This window comes from Dicentrarchus labrax, unplaced genomic scaffold (assembly GCF_905237075.1).
Source record: "Dicentrarchus labrax unplaced genomic scaffold, dlabrax2021, whole genome shotgun sequence".
NCBI classification, from domain to species: Eukaryota; Metazoa; Chordata; class Actinopteri; family Moronidae; genus Dicentrarchus; species Dicentrarchus labrax.
Window position 1 is genome coordinate 17,043,207 of NW_026136709.1, and position 27,355 is coordinate 17,070,561.

Here is a 27,355-nt window from a genome sequence, read left to right on the forward strand (position 1 = left end):
TAATGACGTCCATTAGCTAGGACGTTACAGTGGGCTAACGGCTGTCAGTCAGGTAGCGGAGAGGCTCCTGACGTATAAACAGACCGTTAAACTATATTAAAATACAGTTTTTATATGTTATAAAGTCGCCATGTCTTGGGTTAAAGCTGTTCCGTTCGGTGGAGAAGATGTCTTCGACGAGAATGCGGACGACATCAGCCTGCTGAGCCGAGAGTGGACGACCAACATGAAGAGGAGAGTCCGGGTAAAGCTAGTGTGGCTAATGCTAACGAGCTAGTGTGGCTAATGCTAACGAGCTAATGTGGCTAATGCTAGCGAGCTAATGTGGCTAATGCTAGTGAGCTAATGTGGCTAATGCTAACGAGCTAGTGTGGCTAATGCTAACGAGCTAATGTGGCTAATGCTAGTGAGCTAATGTTGCTAATGCTAATGTGGCTAATACTAATGAGCTAATGTGGCTAACGAGCTAATGTGGCTAATGCTAATGAGCTAACCAACTGCCAAAAAAAAAAAAAAAAAAAGTGTTTGACTTTAATATTTTGCTTTAAATGTTATATATTATATATTTCTGGCTGTATGTTTGTAGTAGCTGCTCTCGGTTCTGTGTTAGTGTGTTTTAATGTGTTTTAATGTGTTTTAATGTGTTTTAATGTTTACCGCGGATAGGACGGGTATGTGGACGGAGTGGATGCCGGGGAGGAGGCCTCTCTTCAGGCCGGGTTCAACCAGGGGTTCCGGGAAGGAGCAGCTCAGACTGCCGCTGTGGGCCGTCTCAAAGGAATATTAAGGTAAAAACCATCATATAATTTATACAATATGTGGTATATTTAATGATTAATGTGGGTTAGGAAATAAGAATGGATGTTACATAAAATTAGGTTTATTTTTCAGACTTTATAGTATAAAAACTGGATATTTTTACCTCTTTACGCCCCTAAAAAGTGATTAAAATGACACAATCCAAGAAAGAAAAGTCATTATTATACGTTGTGTTCGCATTAAGCCTCATTAAATCACACAGAACTCATTAAAATAATCCTCCTGATAATATAAGGGACATTTCTGAGCTACAAACTTATGAATTGTGCCACAATTTATATTTAAAAGTCGATTATTAGTGACAATATTTTATGTATGGCCAAATGCTTTTTATTCCATCTGAATTAAGCAGCTACCAAGTTTCTGTGTCAACACCATAAATTATACTTTTTATCGTTACCCTTAGAGGAATACAAACACGTTTGTACACAAAAGAAGCCAAATATCTTTAAAGTTACATGTTTCCTGTTGTAAACTAAATAAAGTTAAAACTATAGAAGTAAACACAAAATGTGAATTTAAGCAAGCAGGTGTGACACTTTTGGTAACATAAATAAATAACATTTAGCAAAGACATGGCATTAACTTTGGGAAATTGTATTTATGTCACAATATTTTCATATATATGTATTTTAATGGAGTCCTGTGTTTACTATTAGGGGCAGAACAGTTTTTATTGTAAATTAATCCTCCATAAAAGCTTGTAAAACTTATCCATATTCATATTATTGTGGGGTTTTTTTGTATCTGGTTAAATATTAAAAATCACACAGCTCATATATATGAAAAAGCTACTTGGTTATTAAGATGATTTCTTTCTTCTGCCCTGCTCTTCAGTTTCCATACACTCTTTTTAAAAACACCCCTACGTGTAACATTTCTGCCTCTTTCCTGCACAGAAACGTCCTGAGCCTCTTTTGTTCTGGTTATTATTAAAGACTCTTTTCTCTCTCTGTGCCATTGTGTCTGACACTGTTGCCTCTTTGTTTGTCACGTCGCAGCGCTGTATGGTGCTGGTGCCAGATTCAACATCCGGAAAGCCCCGTCCCAGCCTCTGTGACCGACCTCCTGCGGCGGGTTTCACAGCACGAAGAGGCGGTGCTGGACGGCATCAGGAAGACGTTGGAGAATCCTCCTCCCAGCGTGAGCTCCGTCTCTGACAGCATGGAGGATCTGGAGGTGCAGCAGGCAGATTCAGGCTGCTGTGGGGAGGGATGTAGAGAAACAGACTGCTGCAGGGGAGGAGAGAAAATGGACCTGGACGGTTCTCAACAGCAACAAAAGCCCTGTTCTGGGTCCACTGACTGCTCCTCCGGCTTAAGCGAAAGCCTGAACTTCCTCCTGCAGCGCTGCGTGGATCTCGTGTCAGAGCTCGAACTCCCGCAGGAGCTGATCAGTCACATACAGGAGCTGCAGAACATGTAGTGGTTGAACGTCAGGGAACAGAATCACAGCGGTTTTGGGACAATACGAGGACACGAACTATGAAACAAACGGGTTTTAGTGTAAACTCCTTACACACGGCTATGAAGTATATTGGATGTAAATAATGTTTAATATTTAATTTCTGAATTTGTATAAAATGGTTGAAGAATATTTGAAAATAAAAACTGATCTATTTTCTTGCCCGTCTAAATGAAATCTTTACATTAACTCTTATTTATTATTGGCTGTATATATATTTATATATTTATATATTTTGTAATGAAGAATTATTTTGTTGTCTCAGAAATGTTTCGTTTCTTTTTGGTTGGATGTGAAATTACAGTCATAACGAGAGTGAGAAGTGGATCGGGGGATTCCTGAAACCTACCATGACACTGTGAATCAATGTTATATAATATCAATAAATCAATAAATTATTACCATGATGCTTAAACAGTTTAGCAGAGTATTTCCCTCCCACTGAGAGTTTTAAGAGTTGATTTGTTTTCTTTGTTATTTGAGATTGTGGACAACTTTCTCCCCTCTAATAGTTCCCTCAATATTAAATGACTGTTAATAATAATAATAATAATGAAAACATTACTTTATTACCACACTAATGAAAACTGTTATGAGTATCATTTTCTTATCAAGTAAAATGTCAAGTTTCATTGACGTAACAGGACAAAAAGAACCTCCCTTGCCCACGTTCCTTGTAGCCAGAAATGTTCCACGTTTACATTTAATAAGGCTGCAACTGACTAATCCCATTATCAGCTCATCTCTTAATTACTTTATTAAATTAACTGAAATAAAATAAGAACTGTTCTACAAGATAATAAAGTTAAAGTAATCACATTACATTCTGCTTTTTTCTTACATAATCAATAACAATATATATAATATATATATATTTATTGATTTCTCTAACCCACCAATCCAACCATATGATTTAACACTTCCCAGTTTCTGACCTCGCTTTTATTTTTCGACGTCTCCCCCTGAACGCACCGCGGGGTGAACGCAAGTAACGCGGGTTTCCGAGCAGCACCTGAACGCCGCACAACTCCGCGGCTCACACACGGGCGTGACGTCACGCGCTCGGACCGTGCCGCGACCCGCTGCTCCGGCTATGCTAGCGGGGTTCGCGCCGACACATGTTACCGCACAAAACACCGCGAATACCCGCCGCTGGTTGACCGCACGGTAGTGAGCGACGGTTGCGGTGTCTGCGGGAGGTTTCCGGTGTGTCGGTTGTTTACTGTCGGTTGTTTGTATTTGTAAGTTTATACCTTTTGAGCTAGCTGGGGGGGGCTAGCTCACTTAAGCTTGTTTGTATTTATTTGTTTTGCAGCTGCAGATTAAAAGTGAAAGCGGAAATCGGAGCTTCGTGACTTTGCCTCTAAATCAAAAGGTATGTTTATCTATTTTTAAAATGTGATTATTGTTAATACAAGGATCGATGAACGTGAAAAGCTGCTTTCATTATCGATACTTCCTTGTTGTTGTTACATTAACAGGGTGCAGCTGTTATTTAAGGTAATGTTTTTACAATACGTGCACCATATTCTCATTTAATCACATTTCAAACTGTGTTATTAAACATTAAGTCTCTTCAGACCAACATATGTGTTAGCTGTTAACTAAATATTGAGAATTTAAAGAGCTATAAACTTTAATACCTGATAGAATAACATTTAGTGTTCACCTCTTTTGACAATATTTGGCTCACCTAGTGGTTTAAATATTTGCATTAACTAAACTTCCTAATCGGGGTCACATAATTAACAGTAGCAGAGAGGAGTGTGTTAATCACTCACACATTGTGTATCACCGTTCCTTCCTGGCTCTTGCAGCAGCTCCACCTTCGTCATCATGGACTCCTGAAGTCTTCAGGGTTCAGCGACTCGTCAGGTCGCTCTCGGAGGTTGTTTCTGGACCAGAGGTCGACCGTTCAGCCCTACGTCCTGTCCGACCTCCCGAGCAGACGGAGCGTTTGGGGACAGATGGGGAGCAGCTGCTGTCACGCTGAAAGTCCCTGTGGCAGTGCGGAGGAAAGAAGTGTTCTGCTGAAGAATGACTCGAAGACCACGACGGCCACAGGCGATACGACTGTGGTGGGCACTTGTGGTCCTGAAGGAGATGACGAGATGAGGTGAGATCACCACTTTCAGTAACGGTTCCCTTTGTTGTGTTGTTGTTTATTTAATCTCAGCGTCACTAACACGATCTGGTGATATAGTGTTTATTAATGCGGACTTCAGGGGAAAAGGGAAGACGTAAGTTTAAACCTGTTGGTCGGCAGCAGGTTACACCCTCAAAGGTGGTGTCACAGATGTAGAAAAGAGAGTGGAGTAAACCGAGACAGAGATTTGGCTCAGAGACAGCCGCCAACAAATATATATTTAAATAACATAATACAAAAATCATAAAATCAAATACAGCAGTGAATAAAAAAAAAACAGTTGACTCGCAGGCTGATGTCCCTCCTGGCGTTGTCATTTCTCTCACAGCCCACTCAGGGAAAAATCTAATATCGTTTAAGTTTACATCGCTGACACAGAAATCTCACAAATTTCCCGCTACGGTTTTTTTGTTTTTCATACTGAGATCGTAGCAAATGTCAGCGCTGACTCACTAATGGGGCCCTTTCTACAGAGACTTGTCAACATTGAAACCAACTGAGACGTTTTGTGTTCTGTCTGTCTGTGGAAATATTGTATTCAAATGTTGGTTTAGGCCGGACAGAAAGTTGATTGAAGAGTGCGTAGGGTGTGTTAGTGCTTAGGTGCCTTAATGGGGTGAGGGGACTTCCCGAGGGCTTAAAGGTTTTCAGGAAGAGACATCATCGGTGGTTAGTGCAAAGAGATACAACAGAAAGATGACTGATTATAGATTACGTACCTCCTCCACATTTGCAGTACAGAAAGAATCATGAAACATCTCATCTCTGATCACATATCTGCTCATGAAAAAATCCTGTTTCTCATTGTTATATTAGATCATTAAAGCTGCGACTGAGGTGGGGTTTTAATTTAAGGTTTGAAAAGATGCTTTTGTTGTTTGATGTGACATTGCTCATTCTCTCTGTGTTATGTCACTCAGGAAAACGCCTGATGATAATAATATAAAGGTGGAGGTGAAGGCCGAGGAGGTGAAGGTGAAGGCTGAGGCTGTGGAGGTGAAGGCTGTGGAGGTGAAGGCTGAGGCTGTGGAGGTGAAGGCTGTGCAAGTGAAGCAGAGTCCTGAGGTTGGAGACTCGGAGCCCAATAACACTCAGGAGAATAGAGCCTTGCAGGAGGTGGTCAAACAAAAGGCGACACCTTCTCCGAGGAAAGGGTCCGAACCCGAAGAAAACTCCTCCAGAGCACAAGATGAAGATGCAAAAAACCGCCCTGCAGGCAGTGAAGAAGCTGAACTTCTGCAATGCACTTTAAACTCCCCGCAGAAAGCCGCAGCTGATTGGCAGGTTTTTAAAGCTACAAATGCGGCGCCAAAAGAAGAAAATCCAGCCTCAACGCAGGACAAAATCCCCGATATCGCCTCACTAACAGCCGAGACAGTTTGCCCTGAAAACCATACTGAGATAAACACAACAAGCGAGCACATTACATTGGCCAACGCTCATGATAATGATGAAGAAGCAGGCTCCGAGGTCACCGCTGACAGCACTGTAGCCGAGCCATCTGGGGAGTTTCCTCAAAATAATGAAGCGTTATCTGCGCCAAACACAGCAGCTTGTCAGGTGTCGTCCATCTCTGTGGTCAGTCAGGAGATCGACAAAGAGTCTCCGAGCTGGTGAGTCACGAAAGTTTCAGTTTCTGATGTTGGATGGAAAAATACAACGACATATCATTAAGGTTGAATTGGAATATGTACAATTAGAGCTAAGCAATTAATATGTATTTTTATCATATATAACATATATTATTCTGATTACGGTTTCATATTTTTAAAATTAAATGTACAGTGTGTAAGTTCTGCCACTAGGGGGTCTCCCATTATCAAATCGGTGACAAAAGACGAAGTTTAGTGATGTTGTGAAGCAGCGTGGGTAGCATCGCCGTCACTGCAGTCAGCTTCTGACAGTTAGGTTTCCTTCACTGTTCGTTGTTCAGGAGGTTCGTACAGGAGCTGAATTATCTGCAGAGATCTCCTCTTCTTCAGAAAAAACAGATTCAGTGATTAAAACCGGTAAAGCTTCACCTTAAAAGTCAGGGTTTTTCCGATGCTGTTCGGTGGACAAGTGACACCCCGGGACGCCCAATGACCAGAATCCTTCATCTGGTTAAAACATGCAGTTAAAAAGGACCAAGATCTAAACAGTGGATGGTAAAAATGTGGCTTAAAACTGGATAAAAAGCCAATTTATGACATCTTCTGACAGACAACCACAAGGCTGACGAAGCACGAAGGGGATATGATGTGTGTTATTATGTGGTATCTTTAAAAATGAGGTGTGGCATAGATGATGAACATTTTTCTGATGAATTATTTGATCATTTTACTTCTTTAGTTCACTTAACCATATTCAAATAAAACAGAGAAGGAATAATTACTCTTCTGTTGAACACCAGAACAAAACACCAGAACCTACAACGATATTTTTCACCTCAAAAGAAAGAAGATACCATAGAGTATGTTTATACTGGAAGAAACTATCATTGCATTCACAGTATTTTCACAGGTTGTCAGGTTGGTCAATGTACAATAAACTGTACAGGTATACAAACACTGCCGTACCGAGGTCATCATCTCTTAATTAATCATTATCCCTTTTATATCTACGGCTGTATCAGGCCATCAAGGGCAGCGTTGCAAAGTCAACAAGCAGTATTGCTTAATGGCAGTATTATATTTGTTAATCATCAATGTGATGAGTAGAACTGCACAATTTATCGAAATAATATTGAAATTACCAAATGGACAAGCACGATATCCAAATAACAGAAGCTGCAGAACGACATTATAATGAAGTAATGTAGTATATTGTGAGATCCCCTGACCTACTAATCTTCAAAACATGTTTGTTTGTTACAGACCTGAACAAATATCACATCATCATTGTGATTTTTACAGTGAAAATGAAAATTGTGATGCAAAAATCATCATTCACGAATCACAATAAGTCTTAATTACTCCTGTATGATTCTTTACCATATCATGCAGCCCCAGTGATGAGATGAGGGTGATAAACCTGCATTAATACGCTGATCTTACAGGAATATACAGAGATAAAAGAATCCATATCACCCAACCAGCCTCTGTATCAGTGGTGTGTATCAGTATAGATTCTGCTGTATATAAATGAATATCTTTCTCCTGTCATCCTGTGTCTAGTGCTGTGACAGAGCATTCAGAGAATGGGAGTTCTTCAGTGTGCGATGAGGCCGGTCCTGAAGTCATAAAAAGCCATGATGTCTCCGAGTCTTCTCCGGGATCCGAGCCCTCAGGACTCAACCACAGCGGTGAGGAACGAAGCGCCGCCAACTTTGTCGGGCAGCCAGAGACCACTGCACCGCCAGACGCCAGCGAGAGGTCAGTTGGTTCAGAGTTTGTGATATCAAAATAAGGCACTTGTTTACATAAACTGTGTACTTTTGTGTTTTTGATAGCCTCCCTTTGACCACTAGGGGGCATATAGACACCACCAGCTTGTGGCAGCAGACTCCTACATAAATATTTATACAACTAAACAAATGTTTTATGATTTAAAACGTCATTTAAGTGGCTCTTTTTCTGTAAATCTTATAAGATGGGTTAAAGACATAGATGGTAATCTTTTGATTTAAAGCAGGATGAATAACGATAAAGATGTTTTCTCTCTCCAGCTCAAAGTCAAATCAGGATGCAAAGCCAGATCTTGAGTGTGCGACGATGAGCTCGAAGGAGGTCACTTCCTCGGAGAGCATCATTGGGGAGAAAAGGAAAGACCACGACAAAGATGGAGATGTTCCCGTAGCGAAGGAGGACGAAGAGATCAAGGAGGAGGTGGAAAACACTCCCGCAGAGGCCGAGACCGAGGCTGGGAATGCTGAGATCCCAGAGTTAACTGGAAAAGAGGAGCTGTCAGGGAGCACATCCACCGGTGTAACAGCTGACGAGATATCCGTCACAGAGAATGAAGACTCTGCTGAAGATGGCTTGGGGAACAGGTTTGTCATGATCATTTTTCACACATCATGTGTTTTAATGGGTGTATCTGTCGAAAGAGTCGCAACACAGGAAGGCACTGTTGAAAACTGTGTGGCATTGTAGACTCAGCACCATGTGTTTAGTCTTCAGCTCTGAGAGATCTTACGCGTCATCATCCCCAGAGTGCGTGTGTTATTGCCACAGAGTAACCACTGAGAATACACAGTTCTCAAATGGGATTTTGGTGTCAAAACACGAGAAAATACAAATTATGTCGATATTTTAGGCATTTATCGTGAAGGTTTGGAAGATTAGCAAACAAACTGAAGGATCATTTTTAGTTCATCGTGATTTTTAAGCATAAGGTCGGTGTTTTACTGTATATATTTTAGACTGTATGACAATGTACTGATGCACACACTGAAATCATTTCACCAAGTTTTATATAGAAGAAAAAGAACCACAAACAAAACGAGCAGCACTAAATGCTTTTTGTTTGCATAAACATCAAAATAATAACATAGAAAATACCTCATGTAAAGATATTAAAAATCAAATTACACAACCGACCAGATTTTAAAATGTGAAAAATATGTAAGTTGGATGAGTAAACTACATGAAAACCACATTATATTGTGCAATGGGCAAAAGAGTCTGGAGATGTACAGCAGCAGAACGACGTGTTGTGTTCCTACGCTGAGACACAGACAAACCATCACATTTCCCCCATTTTGAAATCATTGAGCTAAAAGTAAAACATGACTCATAAGAAATTTAAAGTTTTGCCCCCCTTTTGATTTTCTGCAGACAAGGTGACCATCTATGGTCATGTTTTCCCCAAAATACGACCACACTTTAAGACTTATTTCATCTTTGGAGCACTGTCACTGTCTTCCGCCACGTCTAAACACAGTGCAACAGATTCGTTCCTACTGAAGACCTAACTCTTTTGCTCCGTTACAAACATGCATTTGTGTATTTTATTTATAAAAGATAGGTGGGCAACTATGTTTTTATCAAATGTTATTTACACAGGAGGAAATACAGAACGGAGACCCGACTAAATTAACTATTTTTAGCGGCAGATTAAAACCAATTTGGTGCTGGTGAGTATTTACAGCAGCAGGACGGACTATGTGGGATTTACTCAAAATAAACTACCCATGTTCACTGAAAGGAAGGAACGTGTCACCCAGGGCAACAGAGTGTCTCACTGATTTGTTTTTTAATAGTTTTTAAACAGTAATGGATCTGTGTGGCACAGGAAAGAGATTTTAGGATGAACTTGTTAGTAGGATTTGTCTTCTTTTATAAGGATTTGTTGACAGTAAGAAAAATATAAATCATTGTCAGTCTTAAGTGTTTTTTTGTTTTTTTTCATTCTTCCTTTTCAGTGAGGAAGACTTGTACAGAGGAGCCGAGGAGCTGTCAGCATCGCAAACAAATAAACCAGGAACACGTCAGTACATCCAAATCACTCATCTGTGTTTGTGTTTTGTCATGTAAAATACAGACAGTAGTCCTTCTGTTTTGTCCATCGTTGTGTGTCTTATTCTCCTCTCTCTCTCTCTCTCTCTCTCTCTCTCTCTCTCTCTCTCTCTCTCTCTCTCTCTCTCTCTCTCTCTCTCTCTCTCTCTCTCTCTCTCTGTCTGTCTGTCTCAGATTTAAAGGTGGAGGACAGATGTAGTTTGGCCCCAGCCGTGGACATTCTGTCTTACAGTGAGAGAGAGTGGAAAGGAAACACTGCCAAAAGTGCTCTCATTAGAAAGGTCGGTGCCTGTAGCTCTCTGGGAAGAAGTGTTTCAGATTAAAGGTGTTTTTTTTTTTTTCTCTTCACGTTAATGGCTAAGACGTCCTGTGGTGTCCCTGTGTGCCGCTGCAGGGTTATGAAGAGATGTCCCAGAGGTTTGGCAGCTTGAGGAGAGTGAGGGGAGACAACTACTGTGCCCTCAGAGCGACACTGTTCCAGGTGCTCTCCCACAGCACCCAGCTGCCCTCATGGCTGCAGGAGGAGGACGTTATTATGGTAAACGCTCACGTAACGAGGTGGTATTACTTGACCGTTAGCTACGGCCCCCGTGCCCCTCGCCGTTGCTACGCTTCGAACAGTCTGTTCAGACAGCACGTATTACAGTTTACAGTGATGGAGGTGAATATAGCATTGAAATCTTTTGTAATTTAACAATGGGTCGTTGATTTCACACAGTTACTAGAAAGTCGGGCTGCACAATTATCGTAGTATGGCCAAGTGCAATATCCAAATTGAGGAAGCTGCATTATAATGAAGTGCTGTAATGCTGTAGAGATGCCCTGGCCTACAAATCTTGTTCTCTACATGTAAGAAAACATGTTTGGTTGCTACTGCAGACCTCAACAAATGTCACATCTTCATGATTGTAATAGTTTTTTCAGTAATAAATAAAATTGTGATGCAAAAATCCTGATTCCCACTAATCGAAATGACAGTATTTTAGCCGCTGACCATCCATTTTGCTGTCTTAAATATCCACTTGATGGCTAAATACATCAACGTTATATTGTGCTGAAAGACTGAGGCTAAGGCTACATGAATTTCAGCATCCACATGGGTTGATAGTCCGTGTAGAAGACATGGGATTAAAGCCTTGTTGTTGTTTCGTCCATGTTCAAACAATGTCAGTGCTTCAGTTCCCTTCAACACAGCTGAAATTACGTCTTAGCATTTTAATTCTCTGTGTGTTTACAGCTGCCGGAGCAACTTGAGGCCCAGAAAGGTCTGATAAGTCAGTGGACATTTCCTGGAGAATGCCTGCAGGGAGATGGGACAGGAGATGCCACACTGCAGCTAAAAGGCTACATGGAGCTTCTCAGAAATAAGGTACAAATCTGCTCGGAAACATGTGAGAAAGTATTTTAAAAGACGGAGCGAGTAAACCGCAGCACTATTTTTATGCCATCCGTGGACACTGAGGGTATTGATATTCATCCACGGAGCTTTTAGATGTGATTGCTACCATATGTTAAAGGGAGGTAGTCTTCTAAATGCTGCACTGCTCAGTCTCTCGTGGCTTTTTTTTTTTTGTTTTTGGTCTGTGTGTCATTAACGCACAGCCTAGTAATTCCCCTAAAGGATCTGGAGGGATAGATGGACCCTCAGCCTCAAAAGAAACCGTTCTAACCACAGTTACTGTAACAGAATGAGGCCCCAGACATTCACTGTCGCTGGTGTGTTTCGCCTTATGAGAGGTAACTGTGTGCTGGTTTTGTGCCTGACATTGTGGATTCCATATATTTGCATTAGGAATAGACTGTGTTATTCTGGGCTGTGTACATGAATGCAGAGAATGGGAGGGCTGGACCTCCTTACAATAGCCCCTGAGTAAAAAACACTTTGGTGGAACTGATTTTGTCTGATGATCTTTCAGGTTGTAGTTTCGGTTGTGGTGAAAACAAAATATTCCATGAATGCCATATGTTAGACTGGAATTGAATAAATAACTACACATTCTTTCTACATTCCTGAACGGCAAAGAATAGTCAAATAGTTTATTTAAACCTGTATGAATATTAATTGTATAAAAATCTAATAACGTATCAGTTATGAATTGTGGAGAACCGAATTGATCTAACGATGTGCAGCATTTCAATAATGACACAACGTGTTTCGTATGTACAATCTAAGCAGCAAGTGGGCAACCTATTGTGCTTTAAGAGGGTTTATACATCCAAAGAACCTCTATAAAAACCAGACCTTGCGTCTAATTGAGACCTGCGTTTATTTGTCAAACCAGATTAAAATTTGTCAGATTCTATAATATTTGCTGTGGGGAAACGGAGGATGAATCCCAGTGTTTTGGTGTCCTCCTGGCCTTTAATCTACCGCCTCCATCAGGCCAAAATGCTCAGAGGATATGTGGGACTGATTGATATTGTCTTGAATGATCGAATAATTGATTGGTCTATAAAATGTCTATGTTGCTTGTCTTGTGCAACAAACATCCCAGAACTTAAAGATCTTCAACTAACCATCACATAAGACAAAGAAGAGAGTAAATGGACCTAGGTAACATTTGTATTTTTGGTTGGAAAAAATAAAATGACTTAAAAGATGAATCAGTCCTATTTCCTAATCGACTAATAGATTGTTTCAGCTCTGCTTCCACGCTTCAAATAATTATGGTCTTTCCTCTTGTACCATTCTCTGGACAGACATTACCGGGGCTGCAGCTGCTGAATATTTTTCATTATTCAGTCAATTTTTATTCATTGATTAATAATTTAAGCTAGAAAATATAAAAAATAATGAGTCATAAATTATGCTTTTTTTTTTTTTTTTTTAGAAAACTGCAGCAAATCCTCACATTTGTAAAGCCATAAGTGATTAAATGCAAACTAGTTATTGATTCATTTCATTGATTGGTCTTACAGTGGCAGGCAGCAGTGGACTGCCCCTCGGCTGTGGAGCGGCAGCAGCTGTGCGAGCAAGTGTTTCAGGGAGGAGAAGAGGAGCTGGGGCTGCTGGAGGCGCTGAAGCTGCTGATGCTGGGCAGAGCGGCGGAGCTGCACGGCTGCATGCAGACCGGCGAAGACGTCCCGCTCTTCTGCTGGCTGCTGTTCGCCAGGGACACGTCCGACTGCCCGCGCTCCTTCCTCTCCAACCACCTCAGCCACGTGGGCCTCAGTGCCGGGCTGGAGCAGGTAGGAGAAACCCAGGGCAGACTCACTCGAACAGGCGTTTAAAGACCTGTACTGAATGTTTTACTGGCTGTGTACAGGAGCTTTTATATGAACCGTTTATGGTAAATAATAACTTAGTAGCAAGTAGCTGCTGGGATTTTCTTGACCTTTTGAATCCAGCAATACATTTCTGCTAAATAAACCATTGTCATGCTTTAACAAGAAAAACAAAGATGTCATGATTGGGCGTGTAACATTCTCATGATCTGAAACCTGAATAGTAAAACAAGCCGGCGCTTGTGTTGTTTTCTCTGTTGTTTGAGCTGTAATGTCGCCGCATCATCAGCCCCCCGGGGGTGAGGAGGTTTCAGGAAGGTGCAGAGCGAGTTTAATTGTTATTTTCACTCTTTTTAATTAAAGCTTTTACTGGCACGGTTTCCTTAGAAAGACAAAGAAACCCCACCCTTAAGTATCATGTGCTTGAGCAGCTGATGTAAGAAGCACGCATTCTGTAGCCGTGCAATTATCTCACAGCTTTTTTCTTTTTTGCCTTTCGTGCAGGTGGAGATGTTCCTGCTGGGCTACGCCTTGCAGTGCACCATTCAAGTTTACAGACTGTACAAGGCCGACACGGAGGAGTTTGTCACCTATTACCCAGACGACCATAAGGACGACTGGCCGTCCGTGTGCCTCGTCACAGAGGACGATCGCCACTACAATGTGCCAGTCGTAGACGCCGCAGAACACGAGGAGCTCGACTCGAGCTGATCGTTCGCTGCAGAGAAATCTCCTGCCATACAAACACTCCTCAGGTCGATCATGATTAATAGAGTTACGCCAATTAAAGGGATAGTTTGACATTTTGGGTTCAGTGAGAAGATTGATATCACTCAGTCTGTCCATTAAAGATGAAGGTACAGCTAGCTTAGCTTAGCACAAAGTCTGGAAATGGGAGGGAAACAGGTGGCCTTGCTCTGTCCTAAGGTAATAAAATCAGCCTGGCAGCACCTCTCTGGCTCATTAGTTAACAGGTTGTATCTTGTTTGTAAGATTTGTTGTTGTCTGAACAAAAAGTGAAGGGCAAAAATGACACATTGTGGTTTTACAGACTTTCCCTTCACCGTGAGGTTAAACAAACAAGATCAAACGTGATAATTAGTCAGCTTTAGAACTACTGGTAGGTGGATTTTATTACCTTAGGACAGAACAAATTCCCTCCAGTCTTTGTGCTATAAGAGTTATTATAGTTTTATATTTTTCATTAGTTTTAATTTGTTTTTAATTCAGTTTAGTTTCCAGCGTGGGTTTGTTCATATCAGTTTACTTTTTTGTTGTTTAAAAATGTTAGTTTAGAATTAGTTTTAGGGCTTTTTATATTGTCATATAAAGGGGTGTTTATCAGGGGCAAGATTTAAGAAGTTCAATAGAGGTATTACAAAACAAGCACATCGACAGTCTCAATAAACATACGCACTGATGCCTGGTCAGGGTTGCTGTGTTGACAAATTTGACCAAATTGAGACTAAAACTGAAGATATTTTTATTTTATTTTAGTTAGTTTTGTACATACAAAGTCTAGTCTGTTTTGTCCCCCCTAGTTTAACCTTGGTGATAAGCTAACTGGCTGCTAGTGTTTGCTTCATACTTTGCGTACAGACATGAGAAGCGTATCGATCTTCTTCCTCGCGACAAGAAAGCAAATAAGCATACCATCCCAAATGTCTATTCCTTTAACAATATGCTGATTTGAGACCCTGTACAAGATGTGGTTTACACACATTTGTACACACTGTACTGTATACAGAGTTTTCTATTTGGGTGTGTGTACATATATGTGCATCTGATATTGCAGGATCATCTCAGTTGAGTCCCAAATTAGTTTGAAGGACAAGTTTTTCTGAGCAATCCTGATTTAAAAAACAAACAAACAGTGGAGCTGCCAACAGCAGCCAAAGTGATGAGATGGTTGGTGTTTACACTGGAATCCGAGTGCTTTGATTTGTGTATTTATTATTTTTCATAATGTCGGGGGGGGGAAAAAAAAGAAGAAAAAAGCATCTTAAATTAAGAAGACTGGAAGTCGTAGGTGAAACGACTGAATCAGTCAGTGAAAGGTTAGATGATTTATCAGGTTTAACAACAGCTCACACCAGATGACGATTGGAAGACTTAATCGCAGCCTCTGTGTCAGAGGATTTGTGGTGGTCTGTGTGTGTGTGTGTGTTTGAAACTGTGTGTGTGTCAAACTCAATGTGTAACATGTTGCCTTTAACCAAGCTGTTCTGAAGGGAAAGAAACGTGCCAATATTGCTGCAAATACTGGCAACAGTCCCCAACCACCAGCCACTGGATTCAGTAGTAAACGCCCGCTTGGTCCTCCATGTTGCCTTAGAAATAATGCACAATAAGAATGAATGTTGGTCAGTAGTGATAAGAGGCCATTTCCTCGCCCTGATTCCAGAGCAGGTGAGAGTGATACGTTAACAGTAAAACATTGATTATGCCATTTGCAGGAATGTTCTTTGTTGTGTAAGATTTGTTTGGATGGCAAAATTATGGTAAAAGTTTTTTTCTCTCTTTTGGTTTAATCAGCTTGATACTTTTTTGACTGAGAACTATAAAGATGATTTTGAACTGAGGTTTCAGAAGTTCACTACAGGAAATGACATCTGTTTGGACATCTGTTCTGTAAAATGGTTTTTTGGTTGAATACAAAAGGCTTTTTCCTACGCTCTATCTGTGGTTGATGTTGTTTGTATGTTTTAGCCGCCGTACCCATCCAAAACAAGTCTATCTGGATTTCTGTTAAACAGGTCTGGGGGTCAAAGATAAGCATGTAGGATAACATACCAAACATTTTTTTTTTTTTACTTTTTGGGGAAATGAGACATTTGTTCATGCATAACATCAAGAACTGGAAACACTTGGTATCAATAACATGCTTTATGGTTATTTCTGCGTTCCGTCACCAAGACTGATTTGTGTAAAAGAGAAGGGTTACAACTTAAATCATTTTCTATGTATCGGGTCATTTAAAGGACAAAAGAAAAAGGGTTGATTTTGCGGTTACTATTATCTTTAAGCTTACAGCAGCGAGGTTAAACTACAAGGACCTTTTAAAGCCAATGTAAAAACAAACCACAAGGGTTAATAATAAAGCAATTTATTTGCCAAATAAGAATGCCTATACAGTATATACAGTACATACGACAGTCTGAATACTACCAGGAAAATGCTTGGCAAAACAAAAGTAGATGGACTCCCAGACTGTATGGAAAGTGGACAATCATAACTGTATTCTGTAACACACGCAATGATATAACGAGGGATTCCTGACCCCTCTGAGCAATTAAATATACACATTGCATTACCTATATAAAACAACAATAATCTGTACACCAATGTATGTAAAATACGATTGCACAACCCAACAAGTCCCACAATATGTCTATATTTGAATTCAAGCAAGGCCTTGCTTAGTCTTGATAAAATAACATAAAATAATGAACTCCGTAATTTGGCAACTCCACTATCACTCGACAGATGTTTCATTCTTGCTGCGGAGGAGGAAAAGTTCTCCTGTGTCGTTTTTTTTTTTCCCCTTGTTTACCAGTCAGTAGACACATGAAAGTGGTTAATACACCCGCTGATGTGAAGATGCAAAACTATAAGAACGGATGAAAAGGATCGGAAGACGAAGGTATTTACACGGATGAATGAACACTTGGAGGTGCATGGCTTTCTTTACAGTGTGCGTTTTAATGGTGTGTAGGTCGACGTGAAGAAGACCTCGTCACTCTTATTCAAAGTTTAGTCTGTCGGGAGAACCTCTGAAACCAAACCATACTCGGGGTCCTCTCTCCTCTCCAGCACTACACTCAGCGGTCTCCTCTTCAGCAAAGTTCCCACGTGGAGGTCAGCTTTACCTCCCTCGCCTCTTCCCTTCCTCTCCCCCCCCCTCAGTTCACTCCTGTTCCTCCTCCTCCTCCTGGAGCTCCTCGATGGCGTCCATCTGAGTCCTGGAGCACACCTCGCTCATCGGGGCAGAGTCCTCGCCCTCCACCACCAGCTCGTTGGACATCTCGTTGTTTTTCTGCGGGAAACGGCGAACAAGAAAGAAATTGAAACCACATAATCCTTAAAAGTCAGGGAGGAAAAGTAGAACCGGCGCTGCCAAAAAACTGCAACTGAGACGATTGTTGTGCTAATCTAATACTCGATAAGCTGCAAAATAGATGAACACAGTAAAACAGTGAGTAATCCGGTCCTCACGTGAAGATGGAAGTATTTAGGAGCATGCAGGACATCCTGAACCCGATAACCTCGCTGGGTTATGCTTCTGGTTATTAGCACCGACTCGCTACAAACTGCGATTACAGTAAACAGCCAGATTAATATGATGCATTCAGAGTGCTGATGGAGAAGGTTGCTGCTCTGTGTGCACTCACTGAAAAAGGGAATTCCCCTAGTGGAAAGATAGAAACAGGATTTTTTTTAGACTCTAAATGGAGTATATTGTGTACTTTCTTGCTGAGATTTAGATAAGATCTGTGTTCAGCTGATTCATTATCATTTTCATTCACGTCTGCAATTTGTCATGTTTCTCCGCACATTCCTTCAAGGTTTTTCCTTTAATTTGTCACTCGTCTGCAGAGGCTGGTCAACTTCGCACAAAGACTGGAAAAAAGTGGAATCAGCGAGTCCAAAGGTCAGAGAGTACGCCTACAAGCACCTCATTCAGGGCTGGAAACTTTTTTCCTCAGTGTCCTGCAACTGTCCCAAATTTTACTTTCAGCTGTCCCGAACTGAAAGGTTTCTTTCATTCTCCCTAATGAATATAATTCAATAACTTTGTTTCGGTAACTCCCGTCATTCATCGACTGACTCTGGTCCGCCATGGAAGTTCTTCTAGTTGCACTTAAATCTAAAAGAAACACCACAATCTGTTTTCATTATTCTTTTAGTCATTGGTTGAGTTACTGTTTCTTGTTTATCTCTAACTGTTTGATCACTAAATGCATCACTGTACACTGCAGTGCAAACGCAAACCTGTTTCTGACCAATACACAGAGTTGGAAAGAAATCATTTTACAAACTCATTACAGCGGCATCGTATATTTTAAGTTAAAAAAAGTTCTTAAATATTTACAAAGGGAGCGAGAATACAAAACAAACTATTTAAATATTTACAAGCTCAAACTAATTATTTACATATAGGCTAAAGGAAGACTCTAATCCAGGTATCTGGAGGGAAAAGGTGTGCCTCATCTAATGACTGCCTCCACACGGCACAAGATTTTGTTTAAGTGCACAAAGGATTCATGGTTAAATTTGAAAGAAATTGCCACCTCACATTTTCCGAATTTAAAACATGTAACAGTTAAAATAATGATATATGCCATGACCCATAAACTAACTTGGTAATGACACATTTCTCTTCAGTCAGACAGGACATTGTAATTTTGTGTGCTGCACTAAAGTTACTACAAAGAGCTTTTAACTGTTGTGAAACGGTCTCAATCTAATTTGGATGCCTTTATATGACTTACATAAGCAAAAGAGGCCATCAGAAAGAACATTGGCTATTTCTAGTTATTCTATATCTTCTTTTTTTGTAAGCTTTAGCCTCATATTGTACAGATGTGAAAATGGTATCAATCTTTTTATCTAACTCTCAGCAAGAATGTGTATTTCCCAAAATGTCGACTACCTCTTCTTTTGACTGAAAAATCTATTTTAAAACATTACACAACTTGCTGTTCTTTAACATAACCCTGTAATATATAATAAATAATAAAAGAATTACAGACGCTGCCAGTAACAAGATAATTGTTCTGACTACTGGGCAAGATTATTCTTTCAACGAACAAAGCTTCCTGACAATCAGTGAGACAGTAGAAAGCTGTAAAGGCTCTATTATACAAACTGTTCCTGTATATCATCTTTTTTGTCACTTAAATACAAATTTCCATAATAAAGACAAACACACCAGCTCTGTAGATACAGTTGTATGCGGACGTTTGGCCACCCCTTGACCAGTAATAATTTGGTGGGTTTTTTTCATTATAAAGATGTAAGCGCAGCCTCTCGAGGGCAAACATTCGTGCATTTCATAGATTGAACAAAAATAAAAACATAATTGTGGCATGTGTGAGAGTTTGGGCAACCTACACTGTCAGTACTTAGTAAGCCCCTCCCAGCAGATATTACAGTTTGCCAGGTTTTCTGGGATTTTGTCCCATTCTTCCTCGCAAAAGGCTCCTAGTTCTGTAATATTCTTGCATGCACAGCTCTTTCAGGATCTACCGACAGATTGTCAATGATATTTAAGTCAGGGGACTGCGAGGGACTCTTGAGGTAGTTAATGTGGATTTCGAGGTATGTTGAGGATCATTATCCTGTTGTAGAAGCCATCTTCTTTTCAGCTGTTTTTACAGTTACTGTGATGTTTGCTTTCAGGATTTGTTGGTATTTAGTGGAATCTTCCCTCCACCCGTCCAGTGTTTGCTGTGCCACTGGCTGCAACACAACCATAAAATATGATAGATCCACCCTCCTTTTTTCTCCAAACAGCTCTTTGGTGATTGTGGCCAAAGAGTTCTATTTTAAACTTCATCAGTCCACAGCACTTGTTTCTAACATGCATCAGGCCTCTGTAGAGGTTGCATACTTCTGATGTTATGATGTGGATGCAGGCACGGTTCTGTCTTCTTTGATTTGCCTTTCTGACCAGCATACGAACAGTCCTCTCTGACACCGTAGAAACTGCACGCTGACCACGCTTTGCTTTCTTTTTGTAGCCTTCTCCTGCATTGTGGACATCAATGGGCATCAATAACTCTCATTTTCAGTCTTACACAGCTGCTTAAGAGGATGGTTGAGGAGTGTTCACACAATGTTTGAAGAGTCAGAGTATTTGTAAAGGGTTGAAATTAGCACAAGTGGACTTCTCTTCCAATGTAAATGACAAACATTTACATACCTTCAGGCCTAACGAGCTGATGAAGGTTGGAGACCTTGTAAAAAGACTGCAGAACTCACAGGTTGCCCAAACTTTTACACACAGCACAATAATCTTTTTTTTTTGTTTGATTTGTGAAATAAAACAACACAATGCATGAATGTTTTGCTTTGAAAAGAAAGGTTTTAGAGGTCTTTTTTCTTGCATGTATTCATAATGGATTTCTTTCAGCTGGATTCCTTTTCAAACTAAACAGGTTGTACAAAATAATGGAGGGACACACCTGATTCAAAATGGCTGCAGATGCGATTTGCAGAAAGCACGGAATAAGGTGTGTGCCCTCACGTTTGCAATGACCTCAACCCAGGTGTTCTCACCTGTTGTCGATAAACATAGCAGGCTGCTATGGCAACCATTGTCGACTCTCCTATGAAACCGGCCAGGAGGGATCCAACCCCGAGTGTGGCCCCGTGAACCCTGAAATACAAAAGGATTGTATAAAGTTCTCAGTTGCAGCTGCCTTTGATTCTTAAATTATGTAACAGTTTTATTGGTGTGGAAGTGAACCCGCCTCCTGTTTGATCTTTTCAGGAATAAAACAGAATATAAAAAACATAAAACAGACATATTTTACCAGAATAACACACTGTATGAATGAATGAATGAATTACAGTAAGCCTGAGTCACAGTGCTGACCTTGTGACCCTGACAGTGTTCTCTGAAGTGTTGACTTACCCCATATAAGGCAGAACAACTAGACTGGTGATGAGGACAATGATGCGGAGAACCGAGCTGGGGGCCAGCACAAAGGTCTTTTTCAGGGTCATGAGCCATCCAGTCAAATGAGCCCGAACAGTCACTGCAAACACACACACACACACACACACAAAGTGGAAACATCACCCCACTGGTCCAAGCTACGCCCCGGGTTAAAGCCACAGCAGGAAGGAAAATCCAGCTGGGCTGCAATGCTGAAAAACATCTAATTGAGTGTCTTACCTGGCAGGGGAAAAAAGGAGAAAATTCGGAGCGGGACCACACACAGCTCAGCGAAATTAAAATCCACTCCAATGACATCAACCAGGATCTTCTCTGATACATGGGGACTCCAAAACACCACAAAGCAAAGCTGGACACAAAATTAACAAAAGCAAATTAATTTTTGCGTTCGCTGCACCACAATAGAGTCGGCCTGCACGCCTCATTAGATTTCATTAGTTCATTAACTCAAGGAGATTCGGACTGAATGTGGGCCTTTGAAGCTCCCATAACACAAGCAAAGCGAGCAAACGCATGACAATGTTATTGTTTCTAGAAGCAGTTGCTGAGGCACGTGCAACATTTACCACAGCATATCAAAGCTATGACGGTATCATAAGCACATTACAGGCTGTTGAACAGTATAAACCTGTCTGATCTGAACATGAAGAATACATCAATTTGTTTAAAATTGTATAATGACTCTTTAACGAGTCCTTGGTCATTTGTACTTTATTCTCAGTTGGTCTGTGGAACCAGTCCACTATCAACAAAGTTGCCTTGCATGACAGTCATTTATAAACACTAGCCCTCACTGAAACCTTGATACATAAAAAAAAAAACACACCAATCACGTTTACTGCTTCCCCTCTATGAAACCATTCCTGATTTGAATACCTTGCAATTTGCTGCAGTCTCAATCTCTTTTATTGTTACTGACTCTCCACAGGGTCAGTTTTTGTTGATGAGCTGGACACGGTGTTGTCTTCCATCACTAAAAAACTGGCTGAGGTAACATGGTAACCAATCCTGAACCCAAGTTCAAGTTGAAAACTGCAGCTATGTCTCACTACTATCTTTCCTATGCAAAGTTCTACTTTAAACCCTGAGGTCTCTTTTTGTTGGACAGCAGTCTCTGGCACTGTAAATCATCAAATCATCCAGTCTGAACACTACCTAGATGTATCTGGTTTGAGCTCCTTTAAAGTGACATGGCAAGGAAAGACTGCAACACTTCCTTTCCACTGGGATACCACAAGGGTCAGTACTTGCTCCCTTTGTCTTATAAATATTCACCACATACCTTGGTACGATTATCTTGTAACATGTTTTTTTTTTTTTGCTATGCTGATGATACCCAGCTTTATCTGTCATTCCTGCCAGACTGTTTTACCGCAGATTTCAGGCCGCCTTAATGATGTCTCAAAATGGATGATGGAACGCCACCCTCGACTCAATCTCTAAGTTAACTAAGTTAACTCCCAGTGATCTCATCCAGCCCTTCCGTCCAGCACATCATTAGTATCAAGCTCAGCTATGCCTCACTCTCACCAATAAACTCTGCAAGAAATCTGGGCATCCTAACTGACAACCAATCTTGTCACTCAGTCACGTTGCTTCACACTATATAACATCAGGTCCTATCTGACTGAGTAGGCTGCACGACTACTTGTACAGGCACTGCTCATCTCTCGCCTTGACTACTGTAATGCCCTTTATGTACAGTAAAACCTCTGCAAATGGTCTAAAATGTCAACCAACCAACAGCTTATCACTACACTTTTTTCATTACTCTACACTGGCTCCCTGTCGCTCCCAAATTCAGGTTTTTGAGCCTTCTCGTTCACTAAGCAGTAAATCTCAATTCAAACTCTTCCCCTGTATGGTCCCTCTGCGATGGAACAAGTTACCAAACACAATATGGTAAGCAGAATCTCTGTCTGTCTTCAAAATTTCAAGGATACTTTCTCACATAATATGCTTCTCAGCTTTATCTTTCTCTATTTACCTTCTAACCTTGTGGCACTTCTATCGGATGGAACGTGGAAATTAGTGTTGCTGCATTCTCTGAGGCTTCTCCTCGATCTACTGTGGCTTGGACTGTATCTCATTTGTTTGGACAAAAGCGTCTGCAAAATGAATACATTTAAAATTATTTTATGCTGCCGGTACTTAGTCATACTTTATGGTGAGAAAAGAAAACTGAAACAAAAATTGTCCAGAGTTATTCCATAAACATCTCACCATCTCTCTCAAGATTTACATATGTAGCAGGAAATGATGAATATCTCAAAAGCTTTTGATGTGGTTCTGTGGCTTTTGATCCCCTAAACCAAAATATAGGAATAGATTACTTGCAAATGATGATTTCATTTGGTATCACCTTACCAGCTATCATTACTTTAGCAAGATGGAGGAACATAATAACTAATTTGTGTGGCTCGACCGAAACCACCGTCTCCCCTGACTCAGCTGTGGTTTTTCTAAACAAGGTGACACATCCACACTCACTGTCTCGACATCCTAAACACAGTCCGTTTTCATAAAAGGAAATTATTTGTTACAGAACATAACTCAGTTCCTTTCCCAAATACACTCTGTCTACCTCCTCTGCTGTTTTTCATTCTGCTGTCCTTCATCTGTAATCAGAACAAGCCCTGGCATGCTGGCTGTCAGCTTGTGTTTTCAACACCGCTACAGGCCGTACCTATCTGCCTGTTGTGCTATGTCGAGCACACACCCTCACATACATGTTTACAGCACTGGGATTCCACATCTGGTGTGCCATTCTCCTCCTACTCCTCCTCCTCCTCCTCCTAAAAGACCCAACCTTGGCCACAAACTTCCTGTTTTTCTTATCCAAGCTTTTAAGACAACTAACTGGGGCAAAGTCTCCTTCTTAACAGAAATTCACTTTGCATCATTGTATTAATGTTGATTAGAAGGCAAATATGATCAGAGAGACTGGATAGTTATGCCAGCAGATCTGCAAGAACACTTTATGATCCACACAGTTTGCTGAAAAACAAAAACCCTCTGCAGCACCGTACATGATGTGACTGCAGCACTCATTACTTAGCAGATAAGTTCACCTGCGAGGGGCTTTTGGAATGTGTTAACTGATATGTTTTATGTGAATGCCTGTTTTATTAAGCTGTTAAAGCTTGGGTGGGAGTGTTGGGGGGACACAAAAGCTCCTTAGCCTCTTCACAAATTCCACCCTAATGTGTCTCCCTCTCCCTGCAACCTGAAACCACGACAGGACGGCTAAGGAAAAGTACATTCAGTACACCAGGAACTAAGTTGTGAACCCCCATCACTTTGAACAGTAGTGTACAGCCGGACCAGCATGTTGAATGTTTGACGTTTTAGGAACTTCTAATGTTTCTATTTGTTTCTGAGAAAGCAGTCAGGGTTTAAAGATTATTTAGTGAAAAGCCACTGAGAGCATAGCCTCTAGCAAGCTTTGCAAAAAACATTGTCAAACATGTTTCTGCATCACACTGGACTAGTTATGTCAGTCTTGGAGCTGAACCCTGACCGACACACAGTATCTTCAAATCTGCGGAACAGAAGGATTAGAAAAAGGTAAACAAGCCTAGGTGTTTTGGGGAAGACAGTCTGCATGTTAGTTGTGCGTCTTAACATTATTTATCTTGTGTGTGCACTAAATCTAATATTAACAGCATGTGTAAAAATAGATTTCCAACCCCCCAAAAATAAGCCATAATGCATTTGCTATCAAAAAATACATGGGTGTGTTCAGTATAAATAGGGATTTTTAATGCATTTGTGAAAGAGAAACGACTTGATATGAGGTTGTTGTAGCACCGTGGTAGGACAACAGATAGCTACTATAGAAGAGGTCAAGTCTCAATGAAGGACACCTTAGGCTGTAAACAAATACTCTGCAAGTATAGGCCCAGCTCAGCCCATTATGAAAATGAATACTGAACTTCATGCTAGCAGTATCAATTACCAAGGTGGGTCTGTAACACTGTCTACATTACAGCAATACCTGAAAAGTAACTGGAAGGGTTTTTTTTTCTTATTTAAAAAAAAAAAACTTCCAAAGGGCTGCAACTTAAACTTATAGTACATTGTTTAAACAATAAAACATCAGAATATAGTCAAAGATGCCTCTCAGTTCCCCAGTGCCAAAGAGGATGACTTCAAATTGCTTATTTTGTCTGACCAATGGTCCAAATCCCAAATATATTAAATCTTTAATTGAATTCATAATGACATAACAAAGATAAAAGCTGAAAATCCTCACATTTCAGAAGCTAGAACAAAAATTTGATAGAAGTTTGATAGTTTTGCTTAATAATTGACAAAAGCTACAAAATGATTATCAAAATAGTTGCAGATTACTTTTCTGTTGACTGCCTTATCATTTCAGCTCCAAACCTCATCAACTTCTTATCATAAATTCCAGCCAGAAGTTGAGGATTGTTTCAGCACAGGCCACAATAACAAACCGTTAACCACACCTTCTTTTAGAAGGCCGAATTAAGTGACTGAAAAAGAAAAAGAATTCACCCTCATCTTACCGTGAGTGATAGAGCCAGACAGCAGAATGTAAACTTTTTAATATGTGACTTGGTGACAGGGCTGCCAGCGTTCATCTTGTTGCTGGGATTGTTCTGTTGGTAAGAGAGCAACATTAGTGGCATAAACAAACCCATATACAGTAAACAGTTACCACTGCAGCAATCACTAGTAGGGGGGAGTCTGGATTACCTTGTCAAAGGCAGGGTACACTGCTCTAAGTTCGGTTAACCAACCGTAGGGCATGTGACCCACAGGGTATGTGGCTGTGAGGACAGCCACGGCCTGGAATGACAAAGACAGGGCAGCTATAAGTCATCAGCACTCCACCACTTTAATGTTGAAAATACCACACGCAGCACACACAGCTAAATTAATGACAGGTGTCTAACAATAGCGGAACATGAAAGCGACACGTGTCAATCACTTTCCCAGCAGTGCACGTTTTTCACAAGTTTATGATTGGATAACGGCCTTGAGCTTGTTATTGTGTCCCACAAACAACAACGGGCAGTGTCAGGCTTTACGCAGGAACAGTAGGGCCATGTAGGAATGTTTTCACGCAGTGTAATCATGCCCTGAGTTTCACATGAACATGGTGAATCACCCAAACCACTGGCAGCCAGTGTTGTCAATGATTTCCAGTTCATTCTGGTAAACAGCTTTGTATTGTCTCTAGTAGTTAGGGTCTCTGTAAGCCAGAAAGCTCCAGAGGGAGTTTGTTAGCATCTGGCATTTCATCTGCAATAACTTGGGTGAAAACTGGCTTCACGTAGCTTTAAAGTCCCTCTTAATGACACTCTATATCGGAAAATAATCTATAATTGTACTAGTATTACAGTTAAGTCACTTGTGGCAGCTTTATTAGTGACATACGGATTAAATGTAAAAAAAAAAAAACTGAATTCTTCTTAGTCATACTACTAAGTCACAATGAGAAATGACAGTAAAATACTCTCTAGAAGACCAGTTCAGATACATTTGGTGAATTAAAAACTCTTTATACACCCACCTCTGTAGCATCAGAGGTCCCCTTGAGGTCGCGAGACACAAAGAGGTTGACGATGGGTCGGCTGATGCGCTGAGTGGCCAAGATGAGGGCCAGGGGCCACCAGAAACTCAGCATCTTTTTGATAGTGGCATCGCCCTGCAGGGATCAAAGACACGTCCAATAAATCCCTCTTGTTTTAGAAAAAGACAGGCTTATATCCTCATTCTGTTATTACAAAATTCACCATTCAAGCCCATTGGCCCCTTTTAGGTTCAGGCAGGTCAAATAGATCATGTATAAAACAACAGTTGAAGCCAATACCCTTCATTCATTTCTCATGTTTTTCCTTACAGAAGGAAGGAGCTCTTACCCCCACATCAAGCCCACTGGAGTCTGGGATGCTGTCGTGGACATTACAGTAGTAACCCAGACCGACGATGCTGAAACGGACCAAGGCACCCATATACAGGGAAAGGATTGGGATGAGTAAAGGCTCCACACATTCTAGGTTACTGTGGAGGAGAATGGCCACGAACACAATCTGCAGGAAAGAACAACAATAAAATAAAAAATAAAAAAATCAGACGATAAAACTTGAAAAATGAATTAAAATCTTCAAATATAGCCTACTTCCTTAGATTAAAATGAAGGATAATTACCTGGGCCACAACATCAGAGATTGAAGCTGAGCCTACTATGACGCTGTACTTGTGCTTGAGAAGTATCCCTGCATGAATCCATGCCTTCAAACAGAACAATGGACAGGGACGTTATGCCAAGACACCAAGCTTCAAACTAAAAAACAAAAGCTCTATTTCGGCAGTTTTGTCAACCACAGCTGGCTGGCAGGCAATATATATAACGGAGGAGAGACAGAGAGTAATGCAGGGAATACAACATCATTTGAAAACCAGCATGGACAGAGGATTATAAAAACTGATATTTATAGGTCAGATGTGGTTAAATCCATGATAAAATGTCTGACTTCTCAACACTCACCATTGCATCCAACAAAGGGAATGCAGCCAGGTATAAGAAAGCCCTTCTTGTCTTGTGCC

At 40.7% G+C, this 27,355-nt stretch overlaps 3 protein-coding genes across 3 annotated transcripts in view; 2 read left to right on the forward strand and 1 right to left on the reverse strand.

The window, feature by feature from the left end:
• On the forward strand, positions 1–2,460 carry otulina (OTU deubiquitinase with linear linkage specificity a). The gene is made up of 3 exons (XM_051411204.1): positions 1–244; positions 667–788; positions 1,821–2,460. The coding sequence occupies exons 1-3, from the start codon at positions 131–133 to the stop codon at positions 2,242–2,244; spliced, it is 660 nt and encodes a 219-aa protein (XP_051267164.1). The 5' UTR covers positions 1–130; the 3' UTR covers positions 2,245–2,460.
• On the forward strand, positions 2,346–15,771 carry LOC127369811 (uncharacterized). The gene is made up of 13 exons (XM_051411547.1): positions 2,346–2,361; positions 3,293–3,489; positions 3,599–3,658; positions 4,101–4,399; positions 5,350–6,042; positions 7,585–7,782; positions 8,076–8,399; positions 9,774–9,838; positions 10,042–10,148; positions 10,262–10,405; positions 11,105–11,236; positions 12,787–13,056; positions 13,597–15,771. Exons 1-13 carry the CDS (start codon positions 2,346–2,348, stop codon positions 13,801–13,803), a joined length of 2,712 nt encoding a protein of 903 aa, XP_051267507.1. The 3' UTR covers positions 13,804–15,771.
• Positions 15,772–16,182: 411 nt separating this feature from the next.
• The window catches only part of ankha (ANKH inorganic pyrophosphate transport regulator a), a 13,496-nt gene continuing 2,323 nt past the window's right edge, over positions 16,183–27,355 (reverse strand). The window contains exons 3-12 of the mRNA XM_051410468.1: positions 27,297–27,355; positions 26,957–27,040; positions 26,668–26,838; positions 26,319–26,453; positions 25,499–25,591; positions 25,309–25,401; positions 20,996–21,125; positions 20,732–20,855; positions 20,374–20,473; positions 16,183–17,128 (exon numbers count right to left, since the gene is read on the reverse strand). The exon at positions 27,297–27,355 is cut by the window's right edge and continues 60 nt beyond it. Of these exons, the coding sequence (XP_051266428.1) occupies positions 17,000–17,128; positions 20,374–20,473; positions 20,732–20,855; positions 20,996–21,125; positions 25,309–25,401; positions 25,499–25,591; positions 26,319–26,453; positions 26,668–26,838; positions 26,957–27,040; positions 27,297–27,355 (1,118 nt within the window). The 3' untranslated portion in view covers positions 16,183–16,999. The remainder of the gene's footprint in view (positions 17,129–20,373; positions 20,474–20,731; positions 20,856–20,995; positions 21,126–25,308; positions 25,402–25,498; positions 25,592–26,318; positions 26,454–26,667; positions 26,839–26,956; positions 27,041–27,296) is intronic.